Below are 27,139 nucleotides of genomic sequence, written 5' to 3'. Positions count from 1 at the left end.
ATAAACAGACCCAACAAGAATGGAGTTGGAAGGGACCCTTGAAGTCTTCTAGTCCAACCCCCTGCTCAAACAGGAGACTCTTGCAGAATTACAGAATCACAACTTTTAAGAGGAGACTGGACAGCCACTTGTCTGAAATGGCACAGATTCTATAAGGCAGAAGAAAGGGAGGGAGGGAGGGAGGGAGGGAGGGAAGGAAGGAAGGAAGGAAGGAAGGAAGGAAGGAAGGAAGGAAGGAAGGAAGGAAGGAAGGAAGGAAGGAAGGAAGGAAGTCAACCTATTCTCCAAAGCAAATGAAGGCAGGAGAAGAAGCAACGGATTGAAACTAATCAAGGAGAGAAGCAACCTGGAACTAAGGAGAAATTTCCTAACAGTGAGAAAGATTAACCAGTGGAATGGCCTGCTTCCAGAGGTTGGGGGATGCTCCAACACTGGAGGTCTTCAAGAAGAGACAGGATAGCCATTGTCTTCTGTTTGAGCAGAGGTGTTGTCCTCGATTCGGGTCTGAGCCTGGGGCCAAAGCCAATGATTGACGCCAGACACGAGGTGCAGGTTTTCTGATTGCTTTTTATTGGGGTACCCCAAGGAAAAGGGCTCCTGGCCAAAATGCCAAGAACCCAGAACAAAGGATTAAGTAAGCTTTATACCTTTTCACTAAAGGAGAAGGCAGGACAAGGTGGGATAATAAGAAATATCATCTAATGAACATTTTAATAATAATTCTACAATTTGTTCTCTTGGTCTCTAGCTGTCCCTATTCCTAAGCCTTGGCTAATGAATGCCTCAGGAGTTATCTAATACACCCTTTATTGTCTTGCAGACCATCACTATTCCTAATTTTTAGCTGAGGCCTGCAAGTTGTCTAACTCTTGTTACTTTTATCAGCTTTCTAACTACCCGGAATGTTTACAAGATTTACACATGCATATTTCCTATAGATAAGCATTCTTTGTTCTTGCCAGACACACTCCGCAATTACAGGCTTCCTGATTTACTTTCAAGTGTGTGTCAAGACCTGGCATTATTTTAGCGTACAGCCCATCAGAGGGTTGGACTAAGAACAGGCATCCTCAAACTATGGCCCACGGGCCAGATACGGCCCACCAATGCAAAGTATCCGGCAGTGGTGAAATCCAAATGTTTTACTACTTGTCCTGTGGGTGTGGCTTGGTGGGCGTGGCTTGGTGGGCATGACATGGGAAGCATACTGCAAAATCTCCATTCCCACCCCACTCCAGGGGAAGGATACTGCAAAATCCCCATTCCCTCCCCACTCCTGGGGGAAGGATATTGCAAAATCCCCATTCCCACCCCGCTCTGGAGCCAGCCAGAGGTGGTATTTGCTGGTTCTCTGAACTACTCAAAATTTCCAGAACCTGTCAGAACCTGCTGGATTTCACCCCTAGTATCTGGCCCGCAGAGTGGTAGGATTAAGCCCTGCCCCTTACTGTCGGCCTTATCTTCCAGTAAGCATTCACTCCAGCCAAACTTTTTTCACCGGTTGAGCTGCACTTCTGATCACACAGCTGTTGCCGAAAGTAAGGCCGAAGAGTGCGGGGTGCGGGGGCCAGCCAAGGGATGATCTCGCCGGTGCAGCTTGAAAAGCTTGCAAAAGTACTGCCTTCAATTAAAAGTCTTTGAAAACAATTTCAACGGGATCTTTTTTACAGCCATGTGCACCAGGGCCGGTGTATGAGTAGGGGAGGGGCTGCTTTTAAAGTAGCACTTTAAACGTGGGTGGGTGGGGGACGTGTCTCCCATGTCCCCTAGCTTTTTCAAAATCAGCTGAAGTTGGCTAGCACTAATTCAAATGCAACCGGAGTAGAATAGAGTAGAGTAGAGTAGAGTAGAGTAGAGTAGAGTAGAGTAGAGTAGAGTAGAGTAGAGTAGAATAGAATAGAATAGAATAGAATAGAATAGAATAGAATAGAATAGAATAGAATAGAATAGAATAGAATAGAATAGAATTTTTTATTGGCCAAGTGTAATTGGAAACACAAGGAATTTGTCTTTGGTGCATAGGCTCTCAGCGTACATAAAAGAAAATATACGTTCATCAAGAATCATAAGGTACAACACTTAATGATAGTCACAGGGTACAAATAAGCAATCAGGAAACAATATCAATATAAATCGTAAGGATACAAGCAACAAAGTTCCAGTCATACAGTCATAAGTGGAATGCCTGAAGGAGAATTCACCCACTGCTTTGATTCTTGCCATATATAATCCACCAGATTAATTGCTGAACAATTTTGGTAGATATTCCTGTGGGTGGATACACAGGCACAAGTGTGGCAAAAAGCAAATCTGTTTGTGAATTCTCCTTCAGGCTTAAACGACCTTTAGCCTTGTAATCCCAAATAATTAAACAAAATTAATCTGGTCTCCTATTCTTTCCCTGGCCGCCTCCCTTGCTAGCTGGCACACACAGGTCCTGCTTCTGCTGCTTGCGAAGAGCCCCAAAGGCTTTGGCTGGAACCAAAGGGGAAGGATCATGGGATGCGATGGCTCAGTGGCTAAGATGCCGAGCTTGTCGATCGAAAGGTCGGCAGTTCAGTGGTTCAAATCCCTAGTGCCGCGTAACGGGGTGAGCTCCCGTGACTTGTCCCAGCTTCTGCCAACCTAGCAGTTCGAAAGCCCATAAAAAAGAAAATGCAAGTAGAAAAATAGGGGCCACCTTTGGTGGGAAGGGAACCGTGTTCTGTGTGCCTTTGGCGTTAAGTCATGCCGGCCACATGACCACGGACAGCGCTGGCTCTTCGGTTTTGAAATGGAGATGAGCACTGCCCCCTAGAGTTGGAAACAATGAGCACATATGTGCGAGGGGAACCTTTACCTTTACCTTTTTAAAAGGGGAAGGAACCACGTGGCCCATAGAGAGGAGAAGGATGGGGCATTCACTGACAGCTTCTCTCAGCCAGACTTTGACTTTCTCCTCATTTAGATTCATCTCCATGAATCTAAATTTTAATTCCTACCTGACTAGGTGGCTCAGTGGCTAAGACGCTGAGCTTGTCGATCAGAAAGGTTGGCCGTTTGGCGGTTCGAATCCCTAGTACAGGTCTCCTGCATGAGCAGGGGTTTGGACTAGATGACCTCCAAGGTCCCTTCCAACACTGTTACTGTTAATTCACCATTGGAGGCTTGGGGGGTGGGTGGGTTTGTGTTGATTCTCGCCTTCTGCCATCTTCCAATGTCTTTCAATGCCCATCTTGGGGGGTTTTAGTTGCCATCCTAATCGGTGCAATTCTCAGTCTGGTTTAGTGTAATCCTCAATGGAACTGCATCTCTATGGAGGGAAGTTATGCTGTGGAGTTCCCCAGGGCTCTGTTTTAGGCCCAAGACAGGCCTTTAACATCTTCATCAATGACTTGGATGAGGGGATAGATGGGGAACTCATCAAATTTGCAGATGACACCAAGCTGGCAGGAAGAGCCAACACTCCAGAAGATAAAAGCTTAAGATACAGAAGGATCTGGACAGACTTGAACATTGGGTGCTATCTAAGAAAATGAAATTAAACGGTGAAAAAAGCAAGGTTCTACATCTAGGGAAGAAAAACAAAATGCACAGGTACCATATATGTGGTACCTTGCTCAATAGTGGTGACTGTGAGAGGGATCTTGGAGTCCTAGTGGGCAACCATTTAGATAGGAGCCAGCCGTGTGCAGCAGCTGCCAAAAAAGCCAACACAGTTCTGGGCTGCATCAACAGAGGGAGAGAATCAAGATCACGTGAAGTGTTAATACCACTTTATAATGCCTTGGTAAGGCCACACTTGGAATACTGCATTCAGTTTTGGTTGCCACGATGTAAAAAAGATGTGGAGACTCTAGAAAGAGTGCAGAGAAGAGCAACTAAGAGGATTAGGGGACTGGAGGCTAAAACATAGGAAGAAGGGTTGCAGGAACTGGGTATGTCTAGTTTAATGAAGAGAAGGACTAGGGGAGACATGATAGCAGTCTTCCAATATCTCAGGGGCTGCCCCAAAGAAGAGGGAGTCAAGCTATTCTCCAAAGCACCTGAGGGCAGGACAAGAAGCAATGGGTGGAAACTAATCAAGGAGAGAAGCAACTTAGAACTAAGGAGAAATTTCCTGACAGTTACAACAATTAATCAGTGGAATGACTTGCCTTCAGAAGTTGTGAATACTCCAACACTGGAAATTTTTAAGAAGAGGTTGGACAACCATTTGTCTGAAGTGGTGTAGGGTTTCCTGCCTGGCAGGGGGTTGGACTAGAAGACCTCCAAGGTCCCTTCCAACTCTGTTATTCTATTCTATTCTATTATTCTGTGGGCCATGTGAAACATAGGACCAGGAGTTATTTTGAAGGAAAGAAATCCTGTTTGTTTTATTCTTTTTTTTAATGGCCTACTTTAAGGAGCCTGAAGCTGCTGTTGTAATGAAGTTAGGCAAGTGGCAAGAAAGTTTGTGTTCTTTTTCCCTTTGTGGGGTTGGGGGGGGGGGTGTCTTATTAAATAAATAGTTTCCTTGGCTTGAGCAAGTACATCTTAGGAAGGAGAAAGGCATAAAATGGACAGTTAAATTGACCACGCCCACTGTCACATGACCACCTAGTCACACCCACCCAATCACATGACCAGAGGTGGGTTTCAGCAGGTTCTGACCAGTTCTAGAGAACCCGTAGCGGAAATTTTGAGTAGTTCGGAGAACCGGCAAATACAACCTCTGACTGGCCCCGCCCCCATCTATTCTCTCCCTCCCGAGTCCCATCTGATCGGGAGGAAATGGGGATTTTGCAGTATCCTTCCCCTGCCACGCCCACCAAGCCACACCCACAGAACCGGTAGTACAAAAATTTTGAAACCCACCATTGCATAGGACCACCTAGCCACACCCACCCAGCCAGTCAGACCCCCCCCTAACAGTCTGAGGGACTGTGAATCGCCCCCACCCCTGTTTAAAAAGTTTGAGGACCCCTGGACTAGAAGATCTCCAAGATCCTTTCCAACTCTGTTATTCTATTTTGCTTGACATTGAAAGACACTTAAAAAGGGGGTGGGGGGAGAATAGGTTTGGCATTTCCCGCAAGACTGAGTCGTCTTCAACCCCACCCTTCCCTGTTGAACGAAAGTGAAAGTCGAAGAGAGCAAGATCTCTCTCCCTGGTCAGCCTGCAGGAAGATTCCCCGGGAAGTTTTCTAGCCCAATCTGACAACAGCTGAGGAGAAGCTTAGGCAACAGATACAGAAGAGAAGGAAGGTAAGGGGGAACCATGGGGGGGGGACAGAGAGTGGGGGGGGAATGGAGGGAGAAGGCCAGGCTTCTCTGGATGTGGAGGGGAGGAGATTGGATGCTCCAGTGATCACTGGAGCACTGGAGCATCCACACTGCCCACAGTGTGGGGGGAAGCACTGGTCGTAAAAATCTGAATTTTGTTCCTGCCCCAAAAACAGCACAGGACACCAGCCTGGCCTTCTTGTACCCCAGAACAATGAGACACAAGGACACAAGTTTTTCCCCCCTAATGCCATCACTCTGCTAAACAACTAATTCCCATCTTCTCCCCTTTCCTGACGGGAGCGGTCTCCTTTTCTCCTTGTCTCGGTAACTTTGTGGCTTGGATTTTGACCATTTATATTATCTTTTCTTGAGTTTCCTCATATGATTTCTGTTGCTTTATTTTATTTATTTATGTAATTTATATGCCGCCCTTCTCCCGAAGGACTCAGGGCGGCTTACAAGAATGAACAAAAAATTACATAAACATTGAAATCAATTTAAAATCAATTTAAAATTAATTAAAATTATTTAAAATCACCCCTACGGATTCAGCCCATTTGGTGAAAAAGCCACGTCTTCAATTCGCGGCGGAAGGAGAGGAGGTCGGGGGCTGTCCTGAGGCCGGTGGGCAGGCCATTCCAGAGGGTCGGCGCTCCTACAGAGAATGCCCTCCCCCTGGGGGCCGCCAGCCGACATTGTCTGGCTGACGGCACCCTGAGGAGGCCCGCTCTGTGTGAGCGCACCGGACGATGGGAGGATGCTTGCCTAGGTTCCTCTGATCCTAGCACCGAGTGTTGTAGCTTATGATTTATGATGAATGTATTTTTTTTATGATGACTAAGACCATGATTTATCACTCGTTGCTTGTATGCACACGGAGACAAATTCTTTGTGTGTCCAATCACACTTGGTCAATAAAGAATTCTCTTCTCTTCTCTTCTCTTCTCCTTTTCTCTTCTCTTCTCTTCTCTTCTCTTCATTCTGTATTCTATTCTACTCCATTCTATTTTTCTGTTCCATTCCATTCCATTCCATTCCATTCCATTTCTTTTCTTTTCTTTTCTTTTCTTTTCTTTTCTTTTCTTTTCTTTTCTTTTCTTTTCTTTTCTTTTCTTTTCTGTTCTGTATTCTATTCTATTCTATTCTATTCTATTTCTCTTGGAAACAGATTAATTAGCATATGCTAATTTCTCTTTCCCTCTTCCAGCTGGGTTAGTGAGAAAGTCAATCAATCAATCAATCAATCAATCAATCAGAATAGAGCCAGAAGGGAAGGGATGTTAGAGGTCTTCTAGTCCAATTTGTGATACAGGTCTCTGTATCACTTCAGATAGCTGGTTGTCTAGTCTTTTCTTAAGAACCTCCAGCGATGAAGCACCTGTGTCTTCTGGTGGCCAGCTGTTCCACTGGCTAACTGTCCTTCCTGTTGGGAAGTTTCTCCTTAATTCCAGGTTGCTTCTCTCCTGGAGTAGTTTCCATCCATTGTTTCTTGTCCTGCCTTCTAGTGCTTTGGAGAATAAGTGGACCCCCCCCTCTTCTTTGGGGCAGCCCCTCAAATACTGGAATACTGCTATCATGTCCTCCCCTAGTCCTTCTCTTCACTAGGCCAGCCATACCCAGTTCCTGCAACTGTTAATTTCCAAAGTCTCAGTGTCTTTTTTGTAACATGGGGACCAAAAGTGGACGCTGTATTCCAGGTGTGGCTTTACTAAGGATTTATAAAGCAGTGCTAACACTTCACGTGATTTTGATTCTGTGCCTTTGTTTATGCAACCGAGGATTGTGCTAGCTTTTTTGGCTGCTGGGGTACCCCACTGCTTACTTCCCTCCATGTAGATGTAGTATAAGGTGACCAGATTTTAACATTGGTAAAGCAGGTCACCCACCATTTTGTGGACGTGGCTTGGAGGTCATGTGACTGGGTGGGCGTGGCTAGCTGGTCATGTGACCGGGTGGCCATGGCTATGTGTATAGAAAAAAGTCATTTCTGACAGGTCCTCGCACTTTTGACTGGTCCTCACACTTATGACCATCCTCACATTTATGCCCGTGCAGCATTCTTAACAACCATGTCACTCATTTCACAACTGCTTCTCTTCACCATGGTGATAAGATAGGGCAAAAACGTAAAATGTGAGGACAGTCGTAAATTCGAGGACTGGTCAAAAGTGCGAGGACCAGTCAAAAATAACTTTTTCAGCCCTCTGAGTAGTCCATATGCACAAAAGGACTACCCAGAGGGCTGAAAAAAGTGATTTCTGACAGGTCCTCGCACTTTTGACCGGTCCTCACACTTATGACTGGTCATCATTTATGCCCATTGTAGCATTCTTAACAACCGTGTCACTCATTTCACAACTGCTTCTCTTCACCATGGTGACAAGATAGGGCAAAAACATATAATGTGAGGACAGTCGTAAGTTCAAGGACTGGTCAAAAGTGCGAGGACCAGTCAAAAATAACTTTTTCAGCCCTCTGAGTAGTCCATATGCATAAAAGGATACAGCAATAGAGAGGGTTGAAGGAAGGGAAGGGAAATTAGAGTAGGAGGGAGGGTAAGAGAGGGAGGAAGAGAGGAGGAGAAGGAGAAAGGAAGAGGAAGTAGGGAGGAGAAGAAGAAGAGGGGGGAAGAGAAAGTAAGAAGGAAAGAAAAGAGAGGTGGTAGGTTTGAGGAGAAAGATTGCTGTACAATAAAAAAGATGAAAGGGAAGAAAGCCAACCCCAAACAAATACAAAGATATTAAGATAAAGAATGAATTGTTAAACTTTAAAGAATAAAAGAGAATAAATATGAATAAATAGCAATAATTAGAAACACACATACAAACATACAATGTATTTTCTTTGAACAGAGTATTTGGCCGGTTCACAAATTTAAACAGTGTTTAGTCATTTCAATTAAATTTACAATTTCTATATTTCCTTTTTGCCATATTTATTCCTCATCTATTTTTTAAAAAAACCAATATTATCCTTCATCCTCATCTCTAATCTTAATCGAATTCAATTTTTCCCTTCTATTCAGTAAAGCCTTAAAGTCATACAATACATTTTCATATTAAAGTTACAGTACACATATATTGCCTGGACAACTTGTTAGGCTCAAACCATATCCTAACACTTTTTGGATTTCTGCCGCTGAGGGGCTTGATATAGGCGGGGTATGTTTCCTCATTTTTATTTTTCTGGGTATTTATAATCCACTTGTGATTAAATTTATGGTTTAAATATCAAGTTCAACCAATGATTAAATTTACAAAAAAGAAAAGAAAAAAGAAAGAAAAAGAAAAAAAATAGATTTCTGTGAAGTAAAGCAAAAGATCTGAAATCTTCCCTGCCCTTCTACATTATATAAAAAAGTAAAAAAGAAAAAAGAAAAAAAAATAAGACAGTCAAATTAGAAGGGAGGTAAAAAAAAAGTAAAAATGCAATTAAAAAGTAAAAAAAGTGAGAAAGGCTGAAAAATAATGTTTTAGAGTCAAAATCAAAAATCAAAATTCATAAAAAAACTCAATTTAGTAAAAAAAAGGGAGAAAAAATGGGAAAATTAAACAATAAAAATTTAAAGAAGAAGAATTCTTCTGACTCTTCAAGTCTTAATCCATGGGGGAACAAACTTTAGGAGTCCAATTTAATTTAATTCAGTATATAGTCTCTAGTCCAAGGAGAATAAAAAATCAAAATTCAAGGCAAAAATCTTCTCTTTTTAATTTTCAACACAAAATTGGTCAACTCAAAAAAGAAGATGCAAAAATACAAAATAACAGTCCGCACAGCCAAGAAGAAAAAAGGGAAAACAATACAAGAACATAAACAAAAAAGCTTCCAAAATACAGTTAATCTTCACTTCATTCTCCACAGCTGTTCTATTTATCTTCCAGCCAGAATGGCAAGGTCAGGTGAATTCATTCAATATTCTTCAAAGTAAAAAAGTCCTTCTTTATTTGTATTTTTCTGCCACTAGATGGCACTGCAGGCTAACTTTTCATCTCAGTTCAACACTTTCGATTCTTACTTTTGTTTAAACAAAGTTTCGCAGAGCAATCAACAATGTAATAATCCAAACAGAAAAATGCTTATTCAGTTCAATCATTTAAAGCCTTAATATACAGTAATTATAACAGTCCTCAGTCTTCTTTTCTTTTTCTTCAGTTAAAGGTTAAAGGTTATTAGTCAGAGTTCAATGGGCTCTCAAATGTGTTTTCTTTGCCGCCCCAGTTTCAGGATATGGATGTGGATACACACTCACACCCATTCCTCATTCTCAGCCACTCTTCTCCACCCTACTGGTCTTCCAGGTAGATAAGAGAGATTCTTTTTTTTTATTATTATTTTTAGGTAATAAAATTGAATTCATCTCACCTCACCGATGTCATAGGCTGCTTCTTAACTTTCTCTGTTTGGTTCGCCTGCCCCAGCTTTTCAGCGACTTCTTGCTCGCTTTCCCTCAGTGCCTGATTTGAGAAGCTTCTTCCGACCTCTCCTGGGAGTTTGCCACCTCTCTAGGTTGATCGGTATGTGTTCTTCTCGGTGGTCATCCCTACAGGATGACTTAAGTCACAGCGGACCCTCGGGCAGCGGGGATATTGATGACTCTTTGGGAACTCCAAAGAGTTCATCTTGCCGCTGTGGCATTGGCTCTGCCTCCGCACAGAGCATTTTTGATGACATCTTGGGGGGAGGGTAGGCGGAGCCTCCCGCCACCGCCATTACCGGTTCGCCCGAACAGGGGTGAACCGGGAGAAACCCACCACTGATCTGCAGTCTATCACACATTTTTCTAGCTTAGCAAGAAGTAGGTTGTGATCTACTCTGTCAAATGCCTTGCTGAAGTCTAAATTATATTCTATCCACAGAATTTCGCGTCAACTCCCAGAAGGCTCCAATCAACAGGGCCAGCTGAGGAATTCTGGGAATTGAAGTCCACAAAAAGTTGCCAAGGTGAGTGACCACCTCTGGTCTACAGGGGTGCAAACAACTTTGTGGCTTGTCACCTATGGCTTACAAAGTATTGTATACTCCAGCTATCTGCAAGGAACATAAATCCTTCCATTCTCCACCATCCAATCAGAGCTGAGGAAGCTTCTTGGATGAGAAGCGAAACGTCTTCAAAAGAAACAGACAAGAAATTCCAGTGGCCTCCTGAAAAAGCACCTTTGGGACTTCCCCAAATTCATTACTGGTGTGGTCTGTGGTGTACCCAATGGCACATTCTTGGAACACCTTCCTAAGAGCTGTTGGAGAGCGGGGCACTCTTGGTTTAGGGAGGGGCATGCACTGTCCTCCACACTCCTCACAGAGGCATCAGTCAGTCTCTGCCTCCTCCAGATGATTCTTCTCTCTTGCAGGACAGCAGCAATATGCAGGAGCTGAGCATGGCCCTGGCAGAAAAAAAAATTGAGACCCATGCCCTGGGCCGCCCCTTCCAGCTGGGGATGCTGTATGATTGTCGCAACGATGTGCTAATCCCAGGTAGGAAGAGGGATGTCCCCTGCAGAAACTCTGGAGGGAGGGAGACGGGCTCAGCCCATGGTCACTTCAGGGCTTGGCTCCTGGACCTACAGACTGCTGGTAGCACCTACCTGGTTTTACCTTAATAAAAACATAGTTTTTCCAGAGAGTTTGAAATCTCTTTTGAGATCAATGTATGCAGAGCAATTCAAATTCCTCTCTACTCAGTCAAAAGCCTTTGGAGTTTGCAGGAGTTTGCAAAACAGGCAGGTGGTTCTCTTGTCCATGGCTGGACAGAACAAATGAGAGAAACCTCCAGCAAAAATGATCTTCATTGTCTTCATTGTCTCTGGAGCTCCTTTATCTAGCTGCAGATGTTTTGGAAGGCAGTGTTCAATTCATGTCCATGTTTCCTTCTGTTCCGTGCAGATATCACCCTTTGGGACTACAGCTCTCTTCAGAAGAACCTGACCATCAAGCCTCAGCCCAAGACAGAATCTGAAATCATTGTTTCTGACAGCATAGACGACAAGGCCTCCGCCCTGGACATCTCAGCCTCCCTCAAGGCCAGTTTCCTGGGAGGGCTGGTTGAAGTGGGAGGGTCGGCCAAGTATCTTCATGACAAAAAGAAGTCCAAGAAACAGGCCAGAGTCACCGTTCAGTACAAAACCACCACAAAGTATGAACAGCTGGCAATGAACCACCTGAAAATCCAGAATGTCTCTTACCCAGCAGTCTTTGAGCAGGGCACAGCCACCCATGTGGTCACCGCCATCCTCTACGGAGCCCAGGCCTTCTTTGTCTTTGACCGAGAGGTTCCTTCAACAGAGATGGTGAAAGATATAGAAGGAAACCTCCAGGCTACACTCATGAAGGGAATATCTATAGGAGGAGAAGCAGAGGTCCAACTGACTGAGAAGGAGAAAGGGAATGCTCTGAAGTTCAGGTGCAAATTTCATGGAGACTTTTCTCTGGAGAAAAATCCAGTGACTTTCCAAGATGCCATGAAATTTTATGAAACTCTACCAAAAATGTTAGGGAAAAATGGAGAGAAGGCTGTTCCTGTGCGGGTCTGGCTCTACCCTCTGACCAAGTTGGACACCAGAGCAGCTAAAATGGTCCGTGAGATCAGTGTAGAGTTGGTCTTAGATGCTGAAAAGATCTTGGAGGAACTCAATGAAATAGAGATGCAAAGTAATGATCTAGCCAATGATCTCATCACTGAGACCTTCCCTGAGATCAAGAGGAAGATCCAGCAGTTCAAGGATCTCTGCAAGCAACACAGGCAGACTTTCCAGAAAGAGCTGGCCAGAGTGTTGCCTTCCATCCGGGGAGGAGGGCAGGAGGAAGGGACCCTGGTGGACTTCTTGATGTCCGTCAAACAGTCGCCTTTCCGCAACGAAATGTTATGTGAATTTCTGGACAACAAGGAAACGGAAATTGACATTGTCAGAGATTATCTGAGTACTCTAAGTGAAATGCAAGTTGTCTCATCCAAGAAGCTGGAAGAAATATTTCATGACCCTCAAATTTTATATGTGGTCTCCTTTATATTCACTTCTTTGCATGAAAAGGAGCCATTTCTCTTGAGCCTACAGGATTGGCTTCAGGAGCGATCAGCTAGATCAACTAGGTCCCTTCCTGAGGTGAAGAAAGACATGGCCTGGGTTAAGGACAAGGAGAGCATCTGCAATGCTCGCCAAGCTGCCAAATCCATCAAAGACTTCTTCAGTATCAATCATTCCAATTTGAAGGTCCGCTTTGTCGTGGCCTCACTCCCAGATGTGGACACCCCAGGAGCCTCAATATACGTTTACAAAGATGGGGAGCTGGTCAGCAAGAACTATGAGTTTCCCTCAAAACCTCTCCCTTTGTTGATTACTGAACCGAGGCATGATGGCATTCAGTTGAAGTTTCAGCCAGCTGAATATGGAAAGGCTACAATCTCCAGCTATCTGGTATGGTATAAGATTACAGGGGAAGAAAACTGGAAGTCAGTGAGGACAGAGGACATCAGGGAGATGTTCCTACTGAAAAATCTGCTTCCAAACACAGAGTACAAGTTACAGTACACTGCTTGTTGCAAACTGGGCCTTAGTCCAACCAGTGACCTGAGCCCACCCATAAAGACCCTTCCCATCAGCCCTCCTAAGAAATTAAGAATGATCACTGCAACATCTTCTACCATCTCTGTGGCCTGGGTGAGTTCCAAAATCTTTACCTCCACAGTTGAGTTCAAGGAGTACAAGGTGGAATACAGAACAGTGGAGGCTGCAGTTGGGAATGACCAGTGGAGTGAAAAAAAGACCTGGAGAATAAGTTATCGGCTTGAAGGTCTGAAGCCCCAGACGGCGTATAGAATACGGGTGTCGGCCATATGTAAAAAGGGAGTTCTGAGTATCCCCAGCGAGGAGGTGGAGATCTCCACATTACCGGAGGAAGGAAGTTATCTGAAGTGGTTCTGGAATTGTTTCAATCAAGGTTCCAATATTAATTCAGTTTGACACAGGTTGTAACCTTCAGCAACCACAGTGTAACTAGCTGATGAGTAATGCACACATTCCAATAGCTTGCTGACTGGAGGAAGAGGAGGAGAGAAGTCGCCAATTCACCAGTTCCCATCTTGGTTGGACAATACAACCGATTGTTTTGGAAACTTGAGAAAACTGAAACTTATATTGGTGTGAAAAGCCCGGAAAATTTAGTACTGGCTTTTCACCAGTTAGTGCCAACATGATGTGTCCAAATAAATATGTACTGTAAAGGTCCCAGAAGTTTCCCTGAGCCACTGAGATGCCAAAGAGAGTGAGAATCGAGACGAGTTTTGAAAAAAAAATCATTTTTATTCTTTGGCCAAGAATAGTATTCTCAGGGTGAATACCAGTGGTGAAATCTAAAATTTGTTACTACCGGTTCTGTGGGTGTGGCTTGGTGGGAGGGGTAATGTGACTGGGTGGGCATGGCCATTTTATTTTATTTTCTTTACTTTTAAAACCATTTTTTCTATAACCTTTTCGGCGAAGAGGTTGTAAAAAAATGCTTTCAAAAGGCTCTGACGATCCCAGCTGAGTTGCCTGATCGGCAGAGGGTTTTTTAAAAAGCCTCTGCCGATCAGGCAACTCAGCTTTTTTTTTTTTTTTAAATTTAATTTATATGCCGCCCTTCTCCGAAGACTCAGGGCGGCTTACAATGTGCTCAGCAATAGCCTTCATTCTTTTGTATATTTTATACAAAGTCAGCTTATTTCCCCCACAAACTGGGTCCTCATTTCACCTACCTTAGAAAGGATGGAAGGCTGAGTCAACCTTGAGCCTTGGCGAGATTCGAACCCTGCAGTAATTGCAGGCAGCTGGTCTTAAGCAGCTTAATAACAGGGTGCCTTAAACCCTTGTACTACCAAGGCTCTTATCTTGGATCGTCTTAGCTTGGATCGTCAGAGGCATTTAAAAGAAAAAATGGGGTTTTTTTTCTTTTAAAACCCTTTGAGGATCCCAGTTGAGCCCCGTGATCATCAGAGGCTTTTTTTTTTTTTTTACTTTTAAAAGCATTTTTTCGGCGGAAGAGGTTGTAGAAAAAATAATTTTAAAAGTAAAAAAAAAAAGCCTCTGATGATTGTGCGGCTCAGCTAGGCATGGTGGGGGGGGCAGGGATTTTTGCTACCGGTTCTCCGAACCATCTGCCTCCATCCGGGCGATCCGGTCTGAACCAGGAGCATTTCACCCCTGGTGAATACGATATCCCCAATACAGACAAAATGCATGTAAGGAATAGTCACACCCTGCAAGAGTGGCTCAGAGTATTATATACATTTACCCCAATACAAACAAAGTTTATCCAATCAGACAAAGGTTCGTCGCCAACGTTATCATTAAAGCCTTCTTTCTTCAGGCCTCTGTCTCTGTCCATGCTTTGCTATCTTACAGAGCATCCCTTGTCCTTGTCTCTTTGTGCTCCTAGGCAGCTCTCCCCCCCCCCTTATCTATGGAGCAGGATGTTCCTGGGAACTGTCTCCAACTAGCTCCGAAGCAAATGACAGAAGCGCGAAACCAGATAGAAAAGGATACAACTCTCTTGCAGAATGAATTCCTAACAAATGATTCCTAACCATAGTGTGAGATTTAAAACCCCCAATTTTGATACTCACAACTCGAAGACAAGTCTGGTTAACAAAATCAAAGATTTATCGGAGAAAAACATGAAAAAGAGAAAAAGAAAAGCGGTTTCAAGCGTGGCCTCTTAGACTCTTCCCAAACGGATTGAGTTCAAAGAGCGCAAAAAGGAGTCTTCAAGCTATACATTTTATACCCCTTAATGCACGCCACGCCTAAGAAGCCCCCCCAACTCCCCCTTATTCTCTTTAAGTCATTCTCTGCGCATGTGCAGAGGGTAAAAAACACATTTTAAACCAGGAAGTAATGACACTCGGGAGGGTGGACGGAGCCTCGCACCGCCATCGCTACCGGTTCTCCGAACCACGTGCCACAATCGCTACTGGATCGCCCAATCCGGTCCGAACCGGGAGCATTTCACCCCTGGGTAGGTGGGTGTGTCAGTGGACACTGAGGAGGCCATCCCAGTGATGGGAGATGCAACCATATGCCGGATCATAGGGATGAAACGGGAGGAGAAGGAGGTCTCCAAAGGCTAGAAACACTAGAGACCCAATCCTTTTCCAGTGGGAGAAGATACTGTCAAACCAGTTGAAGCCAACTGCCCCAGTCCAAGTCTGCACTGGCATCCTGGCAGCAATCTCCTCCATAACTTCTTCTGGACCATCTCTATCTGTAAGCCACAATTTGTGAGATTAAAGTTTCAACACACACCTCCCTCTGTTTCTGACAAAAAGTGTAATGCAAGTCTATACTAATGGATGGGGCCACCTGAAGATGCACCTCACATGACACCATGGGGGGCTGGGGGTTGGACATTTTTTTTTTTAATTTGATTTATATGCTGCCCTTCTCCGGAGACTCAGGGTGGCTTACAATGCGTTAAGCGATAGCCTTCATCCTTTTGTATATTTTATACAAAGTCAGCTTATTGCCCCCACAAACTGGGTCCTCATTTCACCTACCTTTGAAAGGATGGAAGGCTGAGTCAACCTTGAGCCTTGGAGAGATTCGAACCCTGCAGTAATTGCAGGCAGCTGGTCTTAATAACAGGGTGCCTTAGACCACTGTACCATCAAGGCTCAGCCAGGGTCCTTGGGGAGGGAGGGAGGGGTTTGGGGGATGCTTCCAATATGTAATTTTCACGCCTGTTGACTCAGACTTTGCTTTCCTTTCGTTGCATTCAGTTCATGCTCAGTAAAAATACCTTTCTCTGCAAACATGGGGTTTTTCTTTCCTGGGTTTTGAACGGAGGCACGCCTGACATTCTGCTATTTAGCCATTAAAGTTAAAGCAGTAGCAGTTTCATTAGTTCTTATTTCAAGCGTAGCCTGTAACCTTGTAAGTCTATTCAACATATAAACGGGAGTTCTATAACCACACATTCCATCTTCTGCCCAGGTGGCTGGTCCGTATACCTGGATTCTGGAGGCCACTCGTTGTAGATTTGTGGCCTGCTTCCACATGAACAGGTACACCAAGGCTGTAACCTTGCTGTACGGACAGTAGGAGGGGGAAAAAACACATGCTCCATACCAACAGCTCGGCAACCGAACATAGGCAAACTTTCCACATATCCAATGTAAGCCATCTGTAGCATGCCAGTTAGGAATTTCATTAGCCACATCCGTCCATAACCCACTCAGTCTAGGTCAGTGGTGAAATCTAAATTTTTTTACTACCGGTTCTGTGGGCGTGGCAGGGGCAGGGGCAGGTTACTGCAAAATCTCCATTCCCACCCCAACTCCGGGGGAAGGCTACTGCAAAATCTCCATTCCCACTCCATTCTGGGGCCAGCCAGAGTTGGTATTTGCTGGTTCTACGAACTGCTCAAAATTTCCGCTACCGGTTCACCAGAACCTGCTGGATTTCACCTGTGGTTTTGGTGGCATTTTCTAATGGGTTACTGGATGGTGTCATGTTAACTCCAGAGTGGAAGGTTACATTAAGCGAAGAAAAGACCCTTGCTTGTAATATATGGTTTTTCAGATTAAGCATTGCATTATATTCTCCGCCTATTAGTTCTACCCATAAGAAAATTAAATCGAAACATCCTGTATCTTCAGGGATTATGATGTCACTATCTCCCGGGACTGCTGTGTTCAAGTCAGGTTGACCAGATTAAGTGCCCCAATTCTCACACATTGAATCTACCCGGTCTTCCACTATTACTATATCACAAGGTTTTTCACAACCACACACTGGTCTACAATCACAACCATGGTACCAACAAGAACATTCAGCGATACAGTCACAATCACAGAACCAACACATCCTGCAGGGTGCAAAACTCCACAGCTTCGCTTGGGACCTTCAGGTGGAATAACAGGAATAACACCACTCAGGCAGGAGGAATCAAAACGTTGGTCCTCCTGCAATGAGAAAAATCACCAACAAAACCCCTTCATATCCCAATAACCACATCAGCTTTTGGTAATGTTTATTCTCGGTGGGTCTTCTCCAGGAACCACTTTCCACTCTTTAAGTTCATCAACTGGTCCTTTTACACATGTCTACTGGGTCCACCCTTTCTCTTACGAGAGGCTGCCGGTGAAAGTGAGGAGGAAGGTGCCCGGGCTCCATTCCAGTGGTGAGTTACTCCCGGTTCTGTCTGATTCTTTAGAACTGGTAGTAAAAGCAGCAGGATGCTCTGCCCACCCACATGGACGTCATAATTGACGATCTGCACATGTGCAGAAGCGCAAGCGTGCTCCCATTGCGAACCGATAGTAAAGTAGAACCCGCCCCCTGCTCCATTCGTCCGAGTGGAGGGGGTGTTGCTGCTGGGAGTCCGGTTGTGACTCTTGCCATCCTCAACCCTAGTTATGGCCGAGGGGGAAGAGCCCGAACGGTGGCGACGTGCCTGGAGGTGATGCGGCTGCCTGATTGCTTTTACCCTTTTGAGATCGTGAATCTCGATCGGTCGCTGGACATTCCCACACTCCGGTCAGGGCTCTGCTTGTACTGTGCGCAGTTGCACCAAACTGATGTCTCACACCTGCTCAGGTAGCTCAAGTCCTCCTCCTCCTCCGGATCAGTTCGGTGCGCATTGCTCATCTTATACACAGGATCGTTTGGAAGAGAGGCTGCGCTTGAAAAGACAGGCCAGCCTGTTTTGGTGGAGAGAGAGAGGCGTTGATTGGGCTTATTTCCTAGGAGGGAAACCTTTCGTGTTGTGCTTATTTTGAAGGCTGAGCGAGCTGCCCAGTCACGTGATGCGGTGAGTACGACACCTGTGTCCTAGTCCTTTCGGCAGGAGCCTGTCTAATCTCTCACTTGCTGCAAGATTTGTCTCCCAGTTGATATTAGGGTAGTTAAAAGTCCCCCATTACTATAGTGGGATGTTTAGCATAACGTTCATCTGCTCAGTTGGCTGGCCTGTAGTATACACCTAATATTAATACTTATTAAGTATTAATATTAAGAACCGAAGTGTTTCTGCAGCAAAAAGAATTTGCCAGGGACATCACCGTTGTGGTTCTTCAGGCCTCTGTTCTCTGCATATACACCAAAGGCCTGAAGCACCAAAACAGGGCCAAGAAAGTGAAGGCTCTCTAGATCTTTGCAAAGTGAGTACATGTTGTGGTTTAGAGGAGGCAGAGGAGCCAGAGTGGGTGCCTGGGTTAACACTGGAGCCTGCAGAAGGGGATTGGTGGGTGGGGGAGGGATGTTTACGACCGCAGGAGCTCTGCAATGCCCCCCTCCTACTGTGGGGTACGAGGTGTGACTGCACAAGACTCCTTCCCCCACCTTTCAGGAAGTCTCCCCTCTCCCGCTGGTCCTCCCTCCCTCCCTCCCTCCCTCTCCCTCTCTCTCTCTCTCCCACTGGTCCTCTGTCTCTCCCCCCACCCCCTTACTCCTGAGTCCCCTTACCTTACCTGGATTTATTGAATCCAGGCTGGGCTAGAAAGCTGCCGGAGTAATCTTTCTCCAGCCTGGCTGCTCACTTTCACTTTCACTTTCACTGTTACTTTCACTTTCGCTCAAGAGGAAACGGACAGGGATTGAAGGCAGCTCCAAGTTCTGCCTAATCAGAAGCTCTCTCTTTTCATCAAGGGGGAGGGAGGCTCCTGGGGTGTTTGGGGAAAAGAGTACCCAGATTTTGGGGGTAAGGTGGGGCAGGACAAACACCTCACAGCCGGGATCGAATTGAAATGGTTTCCTTCCCCCATCCAGAGCTTCACGGCCTCCGGGAGGGTAATTCTTAAGTTTGGCAACTGAAGGTGGGTGGACTTCAACTCCCAGCATGCCTCAGTCAGGATGTTGAGAAGCTCTGGTCTCTTTCTCTCCATCCATCCTTCCTTCCTTCCTTCCTTCCTTCCTTCCTTCCTTCCATCCATTCGCCTATCTGCCCATCTAGCTGTTTCTCATCCTTTGCATCTTGAAGGTGGGTGGACTTCAGCGCCTACAATTCCCCAGCCAGCATGTTGAGAAGCACCGTTTTTTCTTCCTCCCTCTCTCTTTCCCATCCATCCATTTTTCCAATTCATCCATCCAGCTGTCCATCCAGCTGTTTCTCATTCTTAGCAAGTTGAAAGTGGCTGGGGTCATCTAGTCCAACCCTCTGCTCAAGCAGGAGTCCCATACAGAATAACAGACTAGAAGACCTCCAAAGTCCCTTCCAGCTCTATTGTGATTGATTGGTTGATTCCTTCCTTCCCTTTTTTCCCTTTCTTCTCCCTTCCCTCCCAAATTGCCAAGGCTGAGAAACATGGCTGTAAATAATTGAACCTGTTTAGGAGCCTTCTAACTCCCTTAGTTTGAAACTGAGGAACCAGGTGACACCTCCAAGCCACAATCAGAACTGATGGTTCAAATGAACTATGGTTTGATGCAAGGTGGGAAGCAGCACCAGGGATCTCCACCATCTTTGAAGAGGGTGTGGCTGTCTTCCCAGGTTTTACAGGGCATCCGGGATGTATATTGCCCATGAGAAGAAAAATTTTGCAAAGGAACGTGGACGTGGTGAAATCTGTTGCCCGTTGAGGCAGCCAAAGAGCGGATAATTTGGAAGATCCGTGTGAGGGAATTGCGCAGCCGGTGTTCAAATGGAGTCAGAAATGCTGACATGAACTTGTCATTTTATGATAAATAAATGTATTTGACTTCTATGTTTACCGCAAGCAAGATAGGCAGGCAAACAGTAGTGTCATGAGGTAAATCATGAGGTAAATCATGAGGTAAACAACAGAGTGCACAGTGCAGAACAGAAGAAAAAAGGCAGGAAAAAAGAGGAACTCCTCCTCCACCCCCAAAGCGACCAATCACAGTGCAGATTGTCTCAGGCAGGAGCCAGCACTCACCAACCGATCAACTACATAGGGCAGTCGGGAGGTATATTGCCCACGAGAAGAAAAACCTTGCAAAGGAATGTGGACAAGGTAAAATCTGTTTCCCATTCAGGCAGCCAGGGAGCGGATCATTGGCACATTGGTGTAAAGGAATTGTGCAGCGGGTGTCCAAATGGAGTCAGAGAAGCTGACATGAACTTGTCGTTTTGTATAAATAAATGTATTTGACATCTATGTTTACCACAAACAAAATAGTCAGGCAAACAGGAGCGTCGTGAGGTAAATAACAGAATGCACAGGGGAGACAGAAGAAAAAAGGTGGGAAAAAAGGGGAACTCTCCCTCCACGCCCAAAACTACCAATCACAGTGCAGATTGCCTCAGGCAGGAGCCAGCACTCACCCACCGATCAACTATAACGGTGCATTTCTGGCTCCACAGCTCCAGCTTCTAAATTTAAATACAGGCAGTCCTCGATTTATGACTGTCCATTTAGTGACCGTTCAACATTACAATAGCACTGAAAAAGCGACTTACGGCCATTTTTGTAGGATCCTCATGACCATGTGACCAAAATTTGGACCCTCGGCCAGTGCTTCAGACTTACGACCATTGCTGTGTCCCAAACTCACATGATCCCCTTTTGCGACCTTTTGACGAGCAAAGTCAAGGGAGAAGCCAGATTCATTTAACATAGGGGCTGCTAATTAATCAACTGCAGTGATTCACTTAACAACTGGGGGAAGAAAGGTAATAAAATAGGGGCAAACTCACTTAACCAATGTCAGCCTTCTGTCCTTCTGAGGTCGCTGAAATGAAGACCTGGATTATTATGACCATTTGTCACACTTAACGAACATTGCAGCATCTCCACAGTCACCAGATGGAATTTCCGATGCTCGACAAAGGACTCACATTTATGACAGTTGCAGTATCCCGGGATCAAGCAATCCTCTTTTGTAAATGTCTGGCAATTGGGAAGCCCAATTCACTTAACCCCCTAGCCAAAAATGGTTGTAAATGGGGCAACCCTCAACCATCTTGCTTAGCAATGGAAACTTGGGGACTCATTGGTGGATGTAAGTTGAGGACTGCCTAGAAATTCTGTTAGTTTGCAGCAATCCAACCAGCACACGAGTAAATAATTCAGCAGGATTCATTTATATAAGAAACTTCTTTATGTACAATAATATAAAGCATGATGCATGTATACAATACTCATGCAGCAGAAGCCAGAACCACGGAATCCAGAAGCACAGAATCAATATAATCACAGACACTATATAATGCAGAGGCTATATTGGAAGGACAAAGCAACTCTTATATACAAATCAGTCAAGCTAAGCCACGCCAGGCTCCAAGCCATCTGCGTCACCAGTCCCCATTGGCTAACCTGTCACCATGTCTATTCCAATTCATGAACTCTCATACACTGACACTCCTCCCTTCATGACTGGAATAGACATAAAACCGAATAACTTAATATTCTTCCCATGGTGCAATGGACTTCAATGGCTTGGTCATTATATCTGCCAAATTGTCCTCTGAAGAACAGTGAAGCAAGCTAATTAGTTTACATTTGATGGCTTCTCGTACATTACAATATTTAATATCCACATGCTTTACTCTGTCACCTGTTACCATTTTAATGCAAGCAGCATTATCCTCAAACACCGTTACAGCTTCATTTACTTTTACATTTAAATCCCTTAACAGCTGTACGTACCGGGTTACCTCTGAACAGAGTTCAGACAGAACAATAAATTCTGCCTCCGCCATAGAAATGGCTACTGTTGTTTGTTTTCTGGACTTCCAACCTATTTAAGCCCCTCCAAACGATACCACAATCCCAGAATTGGACCTTCTGGTTTTTACATCATTGGCATAATCACTGTCAACATAACATTTCAATTTCAATTCTCCAGAATCCTGTATTTGAAGACCCAAATTCAGAGTTCCCTTCAAATACCCAAGAATCCTTTTTACAGCCATCTGATGCAATTGCGTTGGTGCAGCAGTAAACAGATTTAAGATGCTTACTGCACAAGTTATGTCTGGTCTGGACCACTGTGACAAATATAACAGGCTCCCTATTGCTGACTGATATATCTCTTGATCACAGGCTTCACTTTTGTTCTCACCCAAATAGTTATGAAAATCTATGCTCATAGGTGTTGGAGCAAAATTACAATCTTTCATGTTATAATTTTCCAACAACTGTTCAGTTTTCCTTCTTTGACTGAGAACAAAACCACCTTTCTCAGTTTTTTTGTATTTCTACACCAAGATAGTTTTTTTATTTCTCCCAAATCTTTTAATTCAATTTTTTTCTCTAATTGATTAGCAAATTCTTTTACCTGTGACAAATCTTTTGCAATGAAACAGAGATCATCCACAAATGCTAATAATTGACAATCCCCACCTTGTAGCTTTTCAGTATATATGCAACCAGCAATCTTGCAATTCTTGAACCCAGGACCCTTCAATGCTGTATCTAAACAGATATTCCACTTCCTGGCTGACTGTTTCAGCCCATAAATGGCCTTCTTCAATTTAGACACCGTGTTAGGCCTTTTACTTTCCTACCCTGGGGCTTGAATCATGTAAATTTCTTCCTCTAATTTGCATTGAGGAATGCTGTGGTTATGTCAAAATGCCAAATTTTATGGCCAGGTGCCACTGCCCATGCTAGTGCCATCCTGATGCTTATACTCTTTACAGTTGGTGTGCATCATACTGCACATTTTTCATCTGTGAAAAATCTTGTGCCACTAACCCTGCTTTATATTGTACCTCATTATTGGACAGTACTTTCTTCTTGTATACCCACTTGCATCCTACAACTTTGCCACCCTGTGCCACCCTTTATGTTCATCCATGGATTTCATTTCTTTGTCCATGGCTTCTTTACACTTTATTTGTTCAATTTTAGGTAATGCCAATACTTCCTTATAGTTTCTTGGCTCATACCATACACTACACACTTTAACTTTACCAGCACAGAATATCTGTCAGGTGGAATTTCCATGTTCCATCGCTCTGACCTGCGTGGCATTGACTGCTTTTGTGTTTCAACCCTCTCTTGCTTCATATCCGAGTCATCATCAACTCCTTTTCCTGCTCTTTTTCAGTTTCTCCTCCCTGAACGCTGACACCATCACTAAGTGAGTTACAATCACTAAGTGGGTCACCATCACTTAGTGAATCATTCCAAAGATTGGCATCAATTCTGTTCCAATTTTGCTCTGCAAAGCTAGCAGACCTGGAAATCACTATTCTTTTGCTCCCATCGCTAAAACAATAGCTCTTTGAGCCAGGCTCATAGCCCGTAAACCTGAGCTTTCCAGCCTTTGGTTGTCCCTTTCTCCTAATTGCCTGTGGAATATGCACTCATGCATTGCTTCCAAAAACCCTTAAATGTGCCAGAGATGACTTTCTCCCATATAGCACTGCATGTAGAGTATCATTAATAGAGGAACTCCACAGCCTATTGGTTAAATAATTAGCTGTCAACATGGCTTCACCATGACCTGCTCAGACCAGAATCCTCCAGCAGTGATTCCTTCATGGTTTGTAAGATACCATTCTGTCTCTCAACCACGCCATTCTCAGCTGCTGTGTACGGATTTGTGCATCTGTGTTTTATACCTAACTGTCCCAACCACTGCTGAAAACTTGCTGACATTAATTCTGAACTTGCAGCTGATATACCTGCTGTTTATATCTACGAAGCTTACCCATTGCTTAAATTTCTCTAGCACCTCTATTTTACTCTTTAGTAAATAGCAGAACCCAAACCCGCTTTAGTCATCTACAATGATCAGAGCATACTTTGCTCCTCCCAAACCGGTTTGCATTGGCCCAACCAAATCTGCATGTACCAGCTCTAGAGCTGTTGTTGGTCTGCCTTATGCTACTCCTGCTTACAGGGAATGCCTTGGACTTTGATGATTTACATACTGCACAGTCCAAGTACGCCTTACACCCTTTTAAATTTAACCCTTCTCCAAACTGTTGCATCTTTTGCAAAACTCTGAAGTTGGCATGGTCAAGCTTTCTGTGCAAGAGATGAACACATGAATCATGTTGTGCCACATTTCCAAATGTTTGGGCACATTGAACCTTTTGTCCCTGCAACACACATAAAGATTATCCTGTTTTATGCCCTATGCACATAGATTCCCATTTCTCTTTATGAGACACCTCCCATTTGCAAATGTGGTCTCAAACCCTTTTTGGTCTAGACTGGAGACACTCAGTAAATTATGGTCCATTTCAAGCACACACAATATATTCCACAATATGTTGCTAAATGTTTCTTTCAGACATGGAATCACCACATTGACTTTTCCAGTGACTTTAGCCTTCTGGACATTTGCTAAGGCTACTGCATCTCCTCCAGCTGGATCCATTCTGAAAAGCAATTTAGAATTATTAACAATTGTTTCAGTAGCCCCACTGTCTATTAACCATTTGTCTCTGCTATTACAATAGCTAACTTTTGCAATAGCAACTTGTCCATCTGTTGTTGTTTTTCTTTGCAAACAGTCTTTCTTTAAATGAGTCTTATCATTACAGATGAAGCATCGCCTTTGCTGTTGCTGTTCTGTCTTTGTAGAAAATCTTTGCTGGGTGTAATCCGATCTCTTCTGATACTCTGGTCTTTGCAGACATCCTGTCTGTTGCTTTTCTTTCTCTGCTCCTTCGGCCCCCACTTCAGGAATACCTCCTCGTGGCTTTTTCTAAAATGGCGTTTGTTCTTTAAGGGCTTCCATTCATAAGTCCTATTCTGGTTTGCACTCAAAAACAACTGAAACAATGTCCCATGTTTCATCAAGACTATTTACACCAACAGCACCTTCTGAGATACAGGAATCTGCATGTCACACTGTTCCAACTCAATAAATAAAGTTTGCATTTTCACCAAATGCTTCTCCACAGTCTCATGTGGCTCTAGCCGGGCTCTGTACAATTGTCTCGATAATTGCACAATATTGCATGCTGATGCACTTACATACGCACTGCTTAATTTCAGCCAGACCTCCTTTGCAGTCTTTAAATTAGCTACATTCAGGAATTGTTCATCTTCTAAACTTAAGATGATGTAGGCCAGTGCCTTATCATGCTGCCTTTGATCTGCTGTTGGTAATGGCCTCTGGGATGGATTAACAACAATATCCCAGAGCTCCTCAGCCCTCATGAAGCATTCTATTTTTGCAGCCCAAATAATATAATTCTTCTGTCCAATTCGAGGCAGAGAATTCTCCATGAAATCAACAGCTATCTTGCAAGCCTTCTCAGTTTTGTTCTCTTTTACTTATAATGCAGGTTGTCCTTCAGCTTAATTACAGTTCAGTCTTAGTGTGTGCTTGGTGTGCTCTGGGCCTATAACCTGTTAAGAGTTTGCCGCACTCCAACCAGCACACAAGTAAATAATTCAGCAGTATTCATTTATATGAGAAACTTCTGTATATACAATAATATAAAGCATGATGCAATACAATACCCATGCAGCAGAAAGCAGAACTCAGAAGACAGAAACACAGAAGCTATATATACAGAGGTTATATCGCAAAGACAAAGCAACTCTTATATACAAATCAGTCAAGCTAAGCCACGCCCAGGCTCCGAGCCATCTGGGTCACCAAACAGTCCCCATTGGCTGACCTGTTACCATGTCTATTCCAATTCATGAATTCTCATACATTGACAAATTCGCTGACGGAACGGCGGAAATTCCAGCACGTCGTGGCTCAATCCTCCCTGAGTTTAAAACCCGCTCAGGATAAACAAACGTCAATCATCCAAGAAATAGGGGAAAAAATATAAATAATAATTAAATAAACTAAAAAAGAAAACAATGAATCAAAATGATGGACCATTAGAGTCTTTTGCCGTCGGTTTTCTGTGTTTCTTCCATTTGGGGAGTGGGCTTTCAAGGAAAAATTGATATGGGAGGGGGTCTTGGGAATCCCCTGGCTCATTTCCAGCAAGTCCGCCTTCCCATGTCTCTGCTGTGGATGATGGGTGATGTTTTCCTACCAGAGTTTCTTTAAAAAAAATTAGCGCATTGGTCATTCCAGGGTCCTACGGTCACCCCAAAGGGGTTTTCCCTGTTGAACTTCTGCCAGTCCAAAGCTGCCAAGAATCACACCAAAGTCCGTTCCCCCCCCCCAAAAAAATTAGGGTTGGGACGCTCTATTTTAGGAAAATAAAATGAAAAGTTAAACCCCACCCCACCCCCGGTGCGTATATCTTCGGGAACCCTCAAGGCATCCATCCATTCGAAGGAAGAATTCGACAGCAGGTCGAACGTGATTGGTTAATTACCACTCTAATGGCAGAAAGCGAAGAGGAACTAAAGAGCCTCTTGATGCGGGTGAAGAAGGAAAATGCAAAAGTTGGCTTGAAACTCAACATTAAGAAAACTAAGATCATGGCATCCGGCCCTCTCAATTCCTGGCAAATAGATGGGGGAAAAATGGAGGTAGTGACAGATTTTATTTTCCTGGGCTCCAAGATCACTGCAGATGGGGACTGCAGCCAAGAAATTAAAAGACACTTGTTTCTGGGGAGGAAAGCTATGGCAAATCTAGACAGCATACTAAAAAGCAGAGACATCACCCTGCCAACAAAAGTGCGTATAGTCAAGGCGATGGTTTTCCCACTTGCAATGGATGGCTGTGAAAGTTGGACCATAAGGAAGGCCGAGCGCCAAAGAACTGAGGAACTTGAACTCTGGTGCTGGAAAAGACTCCTGCGAGTCCCTTGGACTGCAAGGCCATCCAACCGGTCAGTCCCAGAGGAGATCAACCCTGACTGCTCTTTAGAAGCCCAGATCCTGAAGAGGAAACTCAAAGACTTTGGCCACCTAATGAGAAGGAAGGACTCCCTGGAGAAGAGCCTAATGCTGGGAACGATGGAGGGAAAAAGAAGGAGGGGACGGCAGAGAATGAGGTGAATGAGGGATGGTAGAGGACAGAAAGGCCTGGAGGAACATTGTCCATGGGGTCACGATAGGTCAGACACGACTTCGCAACTA

The 27,139-nt window shown here is 44.3% G+C and overlaps 1 protein-coding gene across 2 annotated transcripts; it reads left to right on the top strand.

Moving 5' to 3' along the window:
• The first annotated feature begins 5,077 nt into the window (after positions 1-5,077).
• Positions 5,078-13,466, top strand: LOC117673266 (stonustoxin subunit alpha-like). 2 transcript variants are annotated; one of them, XM_060683229.2, is made up of 4 exons: positions 5,078-5,226; positions 10,104-10,188; positions 10,596-10,719; positions 11,128-13,466. In XM_060683229.2, exons 3-4 carry the CDS (start codon positions 10,608-10,610, stop codon positions 13,200-13,202), a joined length of 2,187 nt encoding a protein of 728 aa, XP_060539212.2. In that variant the 5' UTR covers positions 5,078-5,226; positions 10,104-10,188; positions 10,596-10,607; the 3' UTR covers positions 13,203-13,466. The 2 variants fall into 2 exon arrangements, with proteins under 2 accessions (XP_060539212.2, XP_060539211.2); XM_060683228.2 differs by lacking the exon at positions 5,078-5,226 and adding an exon at positions 9,586-9,761.
• Positions 13,467-27,139: the final 13,673 nt, after the last annotated feature.

Source organism: Pantherophis guttatus, chromosome 4 (assembly GCF_059756535.1).
Source record: "Pantherophis guttatus breed Tessera chromosome 4, ASM5975653v1, whole genome shotgun sequence".
Lineage (NCBI taxonomy): Eukaryota > Metazoa > Chordata > Lepidosauria > Squamata > Colubridae > Pantherophis > Pantherophis guttatus.
Note: the sequence above shows the minus strand (reverse complement) of the source record. Positions and strands in the feature narration are given on the sequence as shown.